General features: G+C 37.8%; 1 protein-coding gene across 5 annotated transcripts; it reads left to right on the plus strand.

Moving 5' to 3' along the window:
• Positions 1-3,458: 3,458 nt before the first annotated feature.
• LOC145498407 (uncharacterized) lies at positions 3,459-12,570 on the plus strand. 5 transcript variants are annotated; one of them, XR_014050851.1, is made up of 6 exons: positions 3,459-3,686; positions 5,083-5,180; positions 5,631-5,700; positions 5,884-5,948; positions 10,592-10,624; positions 11,120-12,570. XR_014050851.1 is itself a non-coding variant. In XM_081478338.1 (6 exons), exons 4-6 carry the CDS (start codon positions 6,261-6,263, stop codon positions 11,242-11,244), a joined length of 408 nt encoding a protein of 135 aa, XP_081334464.1. In that variant the 5' UTR covers positions 3,459-3,686; positions 5,083-5,180; positions 5,631-5,700; positions 5,884-6,260; the 3' UTR covers positions 11,245-12,570. The 5 variants fall into 5 exon arrangements, 3 of the variants coding, with proteins under 3 accessions (XP_081334464.1, XP_081334466.1, XP_081334465.1); XM_081478338.1 differs by having other exon boundaries at positions 5,884-6,510; XR_014050850.1 differs by lacking the exon at positions 10,592-10,624.
• The last annotated feature ends 199 nt before the right edge of the window (positions 12,571-12,769 follow it).

Consider the following 12,769-nt stretch of genomic DNA (forward strand, 5'->3'; position numbering starts at 1 on the left):
CCTCACTGCACGCATAACGGACCTACATTATTCTAAGACGTTGTGGTAGGTACTTCTGATAGCTTATAACGGTAGAGGGGGATTTTAATCCCACCGGAGTGTTGTTACCACTGCGGAACATTACATGATAATACGAAAATTACCCTATAGTCTGTATATGGCCGTGGCTTACCGGGAGCTGGTTAAATATCGTTTAAACAGGTTCTCAGCTCTGCCGGACTAATCTTCGAGCGTTTAGACATATTTTTACTATCGCTTAGGTTATCGGTTGGTGAAGTGCTTTTTTCTTCTTTTCAACCAGAGTTAGATGTTGACAGCATCGGAGGTCGGCGTAGCTAGCTAGACTGCCTAAGGACGCATGCCTTACATGATGACCGGCATGGACGAGCTGAGGATTGTTGGAGAATGTGACTGTCAGAGAGAGCGCCTCCAAATATTCATGCTACAAGGAAATTAAAATTAAGTAAAGGTGTGATGTACTTTAGATGTTTTTCACCTATCGATCAGATGCTGTGAATTATGGAGTTTTGCCAGAGAAGCTTCTCTGAAGATCAAGAGATGACCTCAGTAAAGAAAGAGCTTCGTCAGTATTCGATGCCGATCTAGAGATTTAGTGTGATGAGAACAATCTGATCTGGGCTGCTCCGCAAGTCTGCTCCATTCACATACATACATACGTTTATACATACGTTTATTTGATAAGTAGCCTGTTCCAGGCCTTTGGTTAATAGCGCGAAAAAAGGCGAGGGAAAAAAATGGGAGGAGGGTGTATTCAATATCAGAGAAACGACATGCAAATTTCAGTCAAAAACAAGGAAAAGTCGACAGTCTAAGAGCGCATTACTTTAATTCGTTTAAGCCGCGCAAATGAGAGTCGTGATCCTTGATAAAGCATCTGATTAGCACAGAAATAAACGGAAATGTAGTTTTTATTATTACCAGACAGGAAAAACGATAGTATTTCACGCTGTTGATGTTTCAAATAAATTGGAGCGAGTGAAAACCATTCTCGGATGTGTTGTTCCACACACGATTATATAACTGATGAGAACATGTTTTACTAACAGTGAAAAACTGACAGTGGAGGCATACATTTTGAGACATAAATATTCAGCTGAGAAAAATGACTCGCGACACAGTGGTGTTACGATGTAGGTCACAAACGGAAATTAAATTTGACGTAAGATTACGGTACTTGAGATATTCCTCTCTTATCAGCTGATGCTAAAAATGGAGTTGGACTTAGAAGTCAGTCTGAAGATAAGAGGTTAGCTAACACATAGATAATATACTTTAAATAATACAAGTGAATATATGAAAGATCATATGTCTTACTTCAATTAAGTTTAATCTATAACGAACGAAACTGTGAAGGCAAGAACAATTTTCTCTTTGAAGTTTTTTTTTTTCACCCGAGATGGACCTGAAGGGCACCAAGCAGGCCTAAATTTCCGTGAGATTCTCATATTGTGTTGTGCGCATAAAAATATGGAAGAAAATAGAGTAGTTAAAAAAGTAGCTATTGTATGTTGCCCGGTAGAGTCCTTATTTTTTATATAAAGAAGAGAATGATTACTTCCTACTGCAAAACCCCTTTTGACTGTGTCTTGCGCCTGACATCTTTTCCTTTTTACAGGCTATTCTTCCTCTTAATTCAAAACCCTTCCCCTAGCATTCCCACTCCTTGCTTTTGGAATTTCACTGCTTGTTTTTCTTGTTTTTCTCTTTTTCCTCGCATCCTCAAATTTTACCCCGTTCCTCTAGAACTCCGTGTGTTGACTACAGTGGAACCTCGATTTAACAAAGTCGCTTGGGACCGGCCAAATGTGTTCGTTAAATCGAGGGTTCGTTATATCGAAAACGTCGATATAACGAATTTGAGGGGAACGACCAAAATGTTCGTTATATCGAGGTCATAGTTAATGATTGATTTGTGACTTCTGTCACACAATTCAATGCAATTTTCGTCGCCCAGAAGTGCCGCGTTTTTTTTACGCATGGTGGCTTTCAGTATCAATTATTTTCACTTTTGAGTAGACGCGCAGCTTTTGTTTACAAAAGAATGATACTTTCAGAGTGTCGATTTAAAAATGTTGCAACATAGAGGTTATACAGAAAATTGTCTGTGTGAACAAGGAAACGGGCTTTAGTGTTGTTATGTTGCACTACCCAACATTTCCGGATTTCAAAGGAGATAGAGCAGAAGTTAATTGATGTCGAAATGCTATAGTGCCAATGTCTATGACATATAATAAGCTGTTGACTGAAAGGTTGCTGTCTCTTTACCATAAGGATTACAAGGATTTGTTGACTGTTGATCTGTTCAGCGTTTTAACTTCTGTCTTGTGTTGACATTGTAATTCGTTTTATCGAGGTAGATTTTACGTTTGGGCTTCCGGATTATGTTCGTTATATCGAAGAATTCGTTATATCGAGGTTCGTTATATCTAGGTTTAATTCCTTACATTTTACTGTAACTTTGACCGGGACATAGAATATCGTTCGTTATATCGAGGACTTCGTTAAATAGAGGATCGTTAAATCGAGGTTCCACTGTATTCCTAGCTTCTCCCTTGATATATCCCTCTTTCTAGCCCCCCTAACATTCCGTGTATTCCTTTCCCTCCCCATTGTTAATCCCTAATTTACCCAGACTCCCTGATTTTTTTTTTAGGTTATTTCTTTTTGACATTCCCCACCAGGGCTCGAACACTAGCGTCTCCCCTGTTACATCCCTCTTTCTTTTATCATTCAAAACTTTCTCTCTTTTTTTGCATTTTATTTTTGGCATCAATGAGCGATGAGTTCCAATATGATTTGCTGTTATTTCCGTTCAATTTTTGGCTCACGAGATTCTCTCTTCTTTTACGGAAGTCGCGCATGAAGAAAGACGAATATGAAGTGACGTTTGTAAAGAAACGAGAACTACTTAACCTAGTAAAGATTTTAAGTAACAGCGAACCAGTAATTGCCCGGGATAGCAATGGCCTTAGTGGCGCGAACATCCGCATTTTTGTCCTTCTTTGGCCAGCGGGGCCTTGGCGGGAGAAAAAGGTGGCTCTGAGGATGAATGAGGTGATTCGGTAGACTCTTGGATAATGAATTTCCCTTATTCAACGTCGGTTTCCTTCCCAAGAACCAAAAATATCCACTGGCTGGTCTCTGACTAAAACCGTTTGATTACAACAACAACAGCCCCTCTAGAAGTTTACCTGATTGCCTGAATTACGGGGAAGATTTGTGGTGAATTTCTCCATAACAGCTCATAAACAAAAAACAAAAAAAACATAATTCTACATGCTCCCATTGCTCCGTTAACGTGTGTAAGAAGCTGTAGAAATTAGTTAAAGAACAACAAGTGGATTTCAAGGAATGAAACCAGAGTTGCCTGACGATTTCCTCGCGCCAAGGCCCCGCCGGCAGGACCGGAGGCCCTGGGACTCAACTTAAATATTACAAATATTTCACTGGACGAGGTATAGAAGGTACTTGGTCGTACTTTGTCGTACTTGGAAATTGCCTAATATCGTGTCTTTACCACAAGAAATGCTCCCAAATGTGTTCCAGACACAAACTTCGGCTGGAGGAACTTTCTGGAGGGAATTTCGCTCTTTTAGAGAAGATGCCTGAGGCAGCAAAGCGACCTCAAGATGCTATATTGTGTCGACTGTCTTCGACCATGCTAGGTATGTACATATGTAATGAAACTTTTGTGTTTTTGCTACTTTTGAGTACTTGATGGTTTGAAAAGATTTAACATGCTTTGAGACATTTATTCAGTCAAAATACATCTATCTCGTGAATTACAGCTCGGTAAATCGAATGTTAGACAGAGGTGTTTCGAGGTAGTTTTGCAAACGCACGAGAAACTAAGGAAATGAAAATCTTAGAAAGTTCCAGTTTATAATTCCATAATTTCACTATTGTCAACTTAATTTGATGGCTACCAACTTTTCTTCTTCAAACTGGTGTTCCGTGTAAACAACATAAAGGCGAAATTCTTCGACATAATCACATTACCTGGGATAAGATCATTACCAGTCCAGTGGTATAGAATTGCTCTGTCACCCCCTCCCCCCCCCCGGGATTTTGACTTGCATTTCATAAGGTGGCAAATACCCCACCATGGGGCACCTGGTACATACAAAATCTGGATGGTGCGGTGGTGAGAAAAGTGCAAATGTCTGTGACATGTTTTCAGCAAAATCCTAATAACTTTACATTATTAAGACAAAAACAATACATGAATGGGATATCTTCACAGTCTATTCATGAGTTTGACATTTGTATTTAATTTTCTCAGTTCCTCTCTTTTGGTTATGTTAAATTTGTTTTAGATGTTCTAGCCATGTTTAGACTGACAAAATGTGTAATTCTTTGTTTTTGACTAAATTGCCAAATGCCCCATCCCCAGGCAGCCCCTAGCAAACAAATGCCCTGTGGTGGGGACCAGCAACTACTCAAATACTCGTCAAATGTCCAAAGGGTGGGAGGGGGGGATTCGTGGAAGGGATAAGTGGGCTTGGAATTGACAGAGCCATACAGTAAGTTTGTATGTTTTAGTGGAAAACTTATAAGCTAAGCTTAAATCTACACAAGTGTGCTTATTTTGACTGTCAGGCTTGTTTTTAGCCCCAGAAATTATATCTAAGGATTATATATTTTTGATACAGTACTTATTGGTAACAGAAAATGATCGGAAATTGCTTATACATGTAACCCGAGTAATTGGGCTCTTGACTTTTAAACACAGTTAGGAATGGACCAGTTGATAATTGTGTGGAAGGGTGGGGGAGGAGGTTTAGATGAATTTCTCCCACAATATTATTTTTTTTCCTTCTAGCTGTGTGGGAAATTTTTTCCGTACCTTTTTGATCTTCCTTCCTCATCGACTGTTTTTTTTTTTCTTTTTGAAATTTCTCTCCCTCCCCCAACAATAATCCAATGGACGATCCCTTACATTTGGCTTGTTTGTAGTAAGTTATTTGGAGTGACTGTTGGAACATGATGTTAATAATTGTGCTTGAAAAAGTAGATATTAAATCGCTTATCAAAGTGTCTGTATTACTCACATTGTATCAGGCAAAACATGAAGCACATGAACATAATATGATGATATTGGAGTGCTGACAGAGAGACTTATGGTGGACTTCAGATACAGCTACATGTATTATTTAAAGGTAATTTCTGGTGTATAAGGCTATTGTGAACTCTACATAGCAGCTACCATGTGTAGTATCAGTCTCCTGAGAATTGATGAAGGGGATGATGCCATTATTGCACATGAAATACACTGTACATGTATCTTATTGTAGACTTGTCTGTACTCCTTTATCTTAAGTGTTGATGTGTTAAGAGGGTTAAACCAAGAGCTTCTTTAGTCCTGGAAATCTCCAAGACAGTTCTTAGTGGCAAAATATCAACTGTGGGAAGTTGCTCTTAGGATTAGGGTTTAGTAATATGCATTGTGGATTACTGGAAAAATTTAAACAAAGCTGCTGTTGAACCAATCACTTTTATTGATAGCACTTTTAATACAATTTTCAATGTTGGATGTAATAGTTTCCTTCTTTTCAAAGGTAAACAGTAACCGATAAGTCTCTCATTGAAATATTTTCATTTATTATCAGTCAAACAAGAAGCAAACAACAACATGGGACAACTAAGAGCTATGGAGGAGTCAGTGTACAGCTAGATCAGGTCAGTTTATATTTCTGGTATCTGTAATGTTGTCCGCAAATGTTCAGGTCTACACCTGTATAACATAGTTACTACTCTTATTAATTCTAATTCCACTAGTTACAGTAGTTTACAACACTAAAGCATACCAACAGTTAGAAATCGTATTAAGTAATTTGAGAATATGTTTTTATCTCTTAATAGGGCAAACAAGAATCGCATATTAAACACCAAAAGACCAGTGAAGGAAGTGAAATACATCAGACATGGTAGGCCAGTCAAAGTTTTTCTATTCATTGTAAATGTAGTGGACTAGTGTATCAATATAATTATAATTTTAGTCATTTTGAGGAACTGGTACAGTGTACTATAGGATGAAATTCAGTCTTGAGAAATCCAGCAAGGAATTTTCAACTGAAATTTTGGGAAATGTTTAGTGGAAAAAGTTGCATCTTATCATTCCTATCACAATTCAATAACAACAAAATGGGGCTCACTGAGCTCAGTTTTGAGCTACAGTATAAGAGCTTAAAGCTAAAGTTAAGTGTGTTTTTAACAAGTTGTATTGTTGCTTTGGTAACATGTTATATAAAAGAATGTCTGCAACTTGTTTACCGATAATTGGGCATTTGTGTGATACCATTATTGTAGCGTCACTTGATAAACAGTGGCAGTATTCATCTCTCGATGCAGCTGTTAGAAAAGTGCAGGAAACTGTGTCCAGCCTCCTTAAAGTGAGAATACCCCAAGTGTTCAAAAAAAGAAAGTGCTTTCTGTTTGGATTAAGTCCTAGTGTCAACAAGATTGACCGCAAGCTCTTTGTAAAATCAAGTAATGGAACAACTTATCGCTTGCTATTATATTTTTCTTCTGACTGGTCAGCAAACTTGCTAAAATCACAATAGTGGTATCTACATTCACGTACATGTACACCTTTGTATTGCAATAAGTCAAATGTTCAGCAAGAAGACCTCTTTCCTGTGGTTTACCTTTTACCATTCACTAGCTTGGCGGTTATTTTATTCTTGATCTCTTGCTGCTGAAAAGAAAATTAAAATTGTCAGCCCGAGTAAATTCGCTTTTGCAGGGGGGGGGGAGGGGAAATCACCAGTTGTTGACTTCTAAATTTCAGCCCCTTGTTCTCTGGACATGAAAAACGACTCAGATAAGTTATATTGTAAGCAAGGTTGCCAAATAAGACTATCAAACCCTGGAACTCCTTCCCTTGTTCCTGTACATTTGATGCTCATGCACTATTGATAATTAAAACAATACCATTGAGCTCAAGCCTAATAAATTTCTGCTGAGGCGAGGACCATTTAAAAATCTTTCACTCTCGAGTTATTCCTGGAGTCAATTATTACACGCAAATTTGATTCAGCTGTCAATCAACAAGTCCATGCTGCACCAATCAGGAGCCCAGCTTGTGGGCAAATGAGTTTTTCAAAATTGAGGGTTTGTAGGAAAGCATTTCCTTGCTCTCCCCACCACCCCTCTGATTCCAAATTTTATCGGACATGCTTTTATTTGAGCACCCATATTAGACACTCACAGATGATTCCAAAGTTTAACTCTGGCAAATCATGTTTTGATCTCAACACTTGACAGCTGACAGACTATTCCACATTTTAACCGACATACAATGTTTTGATCGCAATGTCCCTATTGAAAACTGAATGATAATTCCAAATTTTATCAGGCAGGTCATGTTTCTCAATATCATACTGGCCAAATTTATGTGAAATGATTTATCCATCTGTGACAACTTACAGATGATTCAAAAATTAAACTGTGAAAACGAAATTTTGATCTTAGTATCCATACTGACAACTAACAACTTCCAAATTTTATTGACAAATCATATTTTGATGTTGAACGTTCCCACTGACAACAGTGATAGATGATTCCAAATTTTTAACTGACGATCATGTTTGATCTCAATATCCTTACTGATAATTGACAGATGATTTCAAATTTTTAATGACAGATGATTTCAAATTTTTAACTGAGACAAGTCTTGTTTTGATCTATACATCCTTACTCATAACTGATCCATATTGACCACTGATGGATTTAAATTTAAGTGACCATTCATATTTCGTTTGCCATATCCTTACTGGGACCTGACTTATGACTGGAAAGTCACTGATAGGCTAGTCATGTTTTGATCTCAGCATTGTAGTCTACAACTGTCAGATGACTTGTCTCAACCACAACATCCGTACTAACAAATGACAGATTAAAAATGTTCGGTGTGTAGCCAGGCATGTTAAAAATTGGTAAAAAAGGAAAGAAATTAAATGGTTGTCACTGGCTAAAAATATGGTTATCGGACGTTTCGGCCACTACTGTTACCTTCTTCAGCAAAAGATGGAAAATGCAAATGTTAAACGGCGTCCTGGTAAAATATGTAATAGATGTGTGATAAAACTAAATGAGCAATAGTCTCTAGAGTATTCTTAATGAGTGTAAACTGTTTACTTGCATTCCAACCCACCTAGCAATCGAAGTGGTTAAAGAGAGACTGGACTTTGACCAATCACTACCGGAAAGAACCAACTTGTCTATCCAAAATATCATGACACTTCTACAGTTTGTCCTCGACAACAATTTCTTCATATTCCAAGGCAACCATTACCAACAAATTTTTGGTTGTCCGATGGGATCCCCAGTCACCGCCATCTTGGCCAATCTCGTCATGGAACGTGTCGAAGAAAAGGCTCTCTCATCGACCCCTAACCCTCCTAAATGGTGGTTTAGATACGTAGATGACAGCCTCGTATGTATTAAAAGAGAGCACGTAGATGAATTCCACTCACATCTCAATTCCATCAACCCTCACATCAAATTTACAATCGAGATAGAATCAGAAGGTTCCATTGCCTTTCTCGACACAAAAACAACCAGACAAGAAGATGGCTCGATCGCTGTGTCTGTTTACAGGAAAGCTACTAACACCGACCGTTACCTTGATTTCAAATCACACCACCATCCTCAGCATAAACACTCGGTCGTGCGCACTCTCATGGATCGCGCAAGGAACATTCCTTCCACGGAGGAGGAAGTTTCACGGGAAACTAAACGAGTAACGAAAGCCCTTGCCACTAATAACTACCCTGCAAATTTCATTCACAATGGCCGCCAACTGAGTAGACAACAAGAAACGAATGATACCGACCATCGTGGTTTTGTCATCCTCCCCTACGCCAAAGGTTTTTCCGAAAGAGTCGCAAACGTTCTTCGAGGTTTCAATATCAAGGTCGCCCATAAACCTATTCGTACCATCTCGAACATACTCAAAAAACCTAAAGACAAGATCGAGAAAGAGGCTTCCAGAGGCATTGTTTACAAGATCAAATGTAAAGATTGTGACTGTGTTTATGTTGGTCAGTCATCACGCGCGTTAAAAACACGTATGAAAGAACACGCAAAGGCTATAGCAACATTGGACAAAAACTCTTTATTGGCCAAACACCATATGCTCAACGGTCACCAAATAGATTTGGAGAACGTTGAAATTGTCGACAGATCATCAGTATGGAAACAAAGACTAATTCTTGAAGCTTGGCATTCCGTGCGAGACAGGAACGCTATAAACGAACACATAGCGCTACCGAACGTGTACAATGGCATTAAGAATTTTTACACTCATTAAGAATACTCTAGAGACTATTGCTCATTTAGTTTTATCACACATCTATTACATATTTTACCAGGACGCCGTTTAACATTTGCATTTTCCATCTTTTGCTGAAGAAGGCAACAGTAGTGGCCGAAACGTCCGATAACCATATTTTTTAGCCAGTGACAACCATTTAATTCCTTTCCTTTTTTACCAATTTTTAAATGACAGATTACTCCAAGTTTTAACGTATACCGTTTTGATCTTGACATGCATGCTGACAACTTGTATACAGTGGAACCTCGATTTAACGAACCTCTATTTAACGAAGTCCTCGATATAACGAACGATATTCTATGTCCCGGCCAAAGTTACAGTAAAATGTATGGAATAGAACCTCGATATAACGAACCTCGATATAACGAATTCTTCGATATAACGAACATAATCCGGAAGCCCAAACGTAAAATCTACCTCGATATAACGAATTACAATGTCAACACGCGACAGAAGATAAACGCTGAACAGATCAACAGTCAACAAATCCGTGTAATCGTTATGGTAAAGAGACAGCAGTCTTTCAGTCAACGGCTTATTATATGTCATAGACATTAGCACTATAGTATTTCGACATCAATTAACTTCTGCTCTATCTTCTTTGAAATCCGGAAATGTTGGGTAGTGCATCATAACAACACTAAAGTCCGTTTCCTTGTTTACATAGACAATTTTCTGTATAACCTCTATGTTGCAACATTTTTAAATCGCTACTCTGAAAGTGTCGTTTTTTTGTAAACAAAAGCTGCGCGTCTGCTCAAAAGTGAAAATGATTGATACTGAAAGCCACCATGCTTAATGAATTGCATCTCAAAACGCGGCACTTCTGGGTGACGAAAATTGCTTTGAATTGCGTGACAGAAGTCACCTGTGTTACAAATCAATCATTAACTATGACCTCGATATAACGAACATTTTGATCGTTTCCCCTCAAATTCGTTATATCGAGGTTTTTGATATAACGAACCCTCGATTTAACGAACAAATTTGGCCAGTCCCCAGCGACTTCGTTAAATCGAGGTTCCACTGTACATGTGTGTCTCGAAATAATTGTAATTGAGAAATCTTGTTTTATCGTTTTAAATCAGTATTTATCTAGTTCTAATTGTCTCCTGGATTACATATTTCAGCCGATACTTGCCAACCAGTTTGTCTTTCACAATACAAAAAAACCCTTTCTGTTTACTCACTTGCGAATATGTAAAGAAAGCTATGCTTTTTCTCTGATTTCAGTGAGCCGTCAGTTGATGAGAGAAACATGTTTAGGTCAGTAAATGATTTCTCACTTATAATTTGAGGTCATCTGTTGGATGTAAAAAGGATGCCGAGGTAAAAGCATGATTTGTCAGTAAAATTTGGAGTCAGTTGAGAAGTGTTGTCTTCGTCACCTGATAGTTTGTTTTGTTAGTTTGGCAGCAGAATCAGTTATCGAATCAAAGTGTCACAGGTGCATGTTATCATTAAGTTCACCCTGACGTTTTTAATACGTTTCTATGTTTTGCTACCCAGTCTACAAATAATGTTGAGGTTTTCTGATCCATTAGCTTACAACAGTGATCGAAGTCCAATTCCTCCCTACAAAATCGGTAATTTGTCAAGCAAACAGCTTGGCCAATCGTGTTGTATTTCGGGAGTTCCGTAGTCGGTGTATATGAGATAGGGTGAAGAAAGCTTCACGTAGTTGCAAAAGAAGTGCAAATACAGCACAAAGCTTCAGTATGGTGTATATTGATAAATATTTGTGTTTCTTTTTTCTTTCAGGATATCTCAGTGATCAGACGACTGAAGCAGATAAAAGTAAAGACAAGACACGGCACTGCCAGGAAGAACTATTAAGAAGACAAGGACCCTTGAGACAAGACATAGTATGCAAGAGACAAAAGTAAGAGATTTTTTCAAACCAAAAAGCAGGACGTGAACGTTCGGATTTTTTCCTGGACTTAACGTTAGGATCTGCCATGTTTTCCTTACAATTAAACAAAACACGAACGCTATCTATAACAATGGACTAACTCGAAAAATGATTCATAGTTAGGTTTTGCAGGAAACGTGTCGTCAGCTTTGCTTTACAAATTTTAATCCAGCTTTAATCTTTTTGTCTTTGTTCACGATGCGAGAGCTTGGTGGATTATGTGACTGACGCGTACGTGACTGTTGAACATCAGTGTTGTTGCGTTACACTAGCGGCCGTTGAGAATATGTTAGTAAGGCTTTGTACGGGAATTTCAATACACTGCATGGCAACAGGAGATTTAACTGTTAATTTAGCAAATAAAGATTGTGAAGTGCGTTTTGATATTTTGTTGGCTTGTTTAGACAAACGGCAAGGCAGCAGGATACCATAGGAAACTTTATTTTCTTTATTTTCCGAGTTAGCAGTTAAAATACGGCAACATTTCCTGACTTTGATTAATTCCCGTGCAAAACTTTAGTAACATGTTTATCAACAGTCGTTCGTGTAACACAACAGCTCTGTTGTTCAATGGTTACGTACGTTTCTGTCATATGATTCACCGACTGGGAGTTCTCGTATCGTGAGCTTCGAAAGTCTTTGATTTTCCTTGAGAAGCAAATTTTTATAGATAGCCTTCGTGTTTAGAATCGCAACGTTTTGCTAGTTTTCTCCGACGGACCAATTTCAGAATGGATTGTCTTGTTTGTCGCGAATCACTCAACCAGAATTTATCAAAAATGTCAAAAGTTTTTGTCGAGTTATTTCAAGCGTGTTCCGTCGAGTTAGTTTTGTACTAAATCAATAGTTCTCGTTTATTAAATGTTTTCTACAAATTGTCTCGACTGCCCAATTTTTTAGGGTAACCCATGTCAAAATTTTAATTTTCCCACCAAAAAACTTAGGAAAAATACGGGCGCCTAAAATGCACATGCGCCATTTTTTCCCCTTATTTTCAGTGTCAACCCTTGATAAAAATTTTTATTTTCCCGCCAAAAAACTTAGAAAAAATACGGCGCCTAAAATACGCATGCGCCATTTTTCCTTAATTTCTTTGTCAACCGTTGTTGAAAATTTTTGTTTTCCCGCCAAGAAACTTAGAAAAAATACGGACGCCTAAAATACGCATGCGCCGGTTTTTTAATTTTTTTTTCCTTTTGGTAATATTTTTAATTACTGTGTATTGTTATTACTCTTAACTGTTTATTAAAGTATTTTTTCATCCACTCAGTAAAAGTAATAATAAAAGTAATAAATACAATTCTCAAACTTGTTGTCTTCTTTTGTTTCTTTAATTGACATCAAATAACTTTAATTAAACAATGACAAATCAATAACTCACAAGCATTCTTTAACTACTTTTATTAAAATTCAATTAAATTAATTACAAAGGTGTCACCAAAAAAATTCCCCTATATATACTAAGACTTTTGGCGGGAAAATTGGAAAAAATTTGCACA

Source organism: Orbicella franksi, chromosome 9 (genome assembly GCF_964199315.1).
Source record: "Orbicella franksi chromosome 9, jaOrbFran1.1, whole genome shotgun sequence".
NCBI classification, from domain to species: Eukaryota; Metazoa; Cnidaria; class Anthozoa; order Scleractinia; family Merulinidae; genus Orbicella; species Orbicella franksi.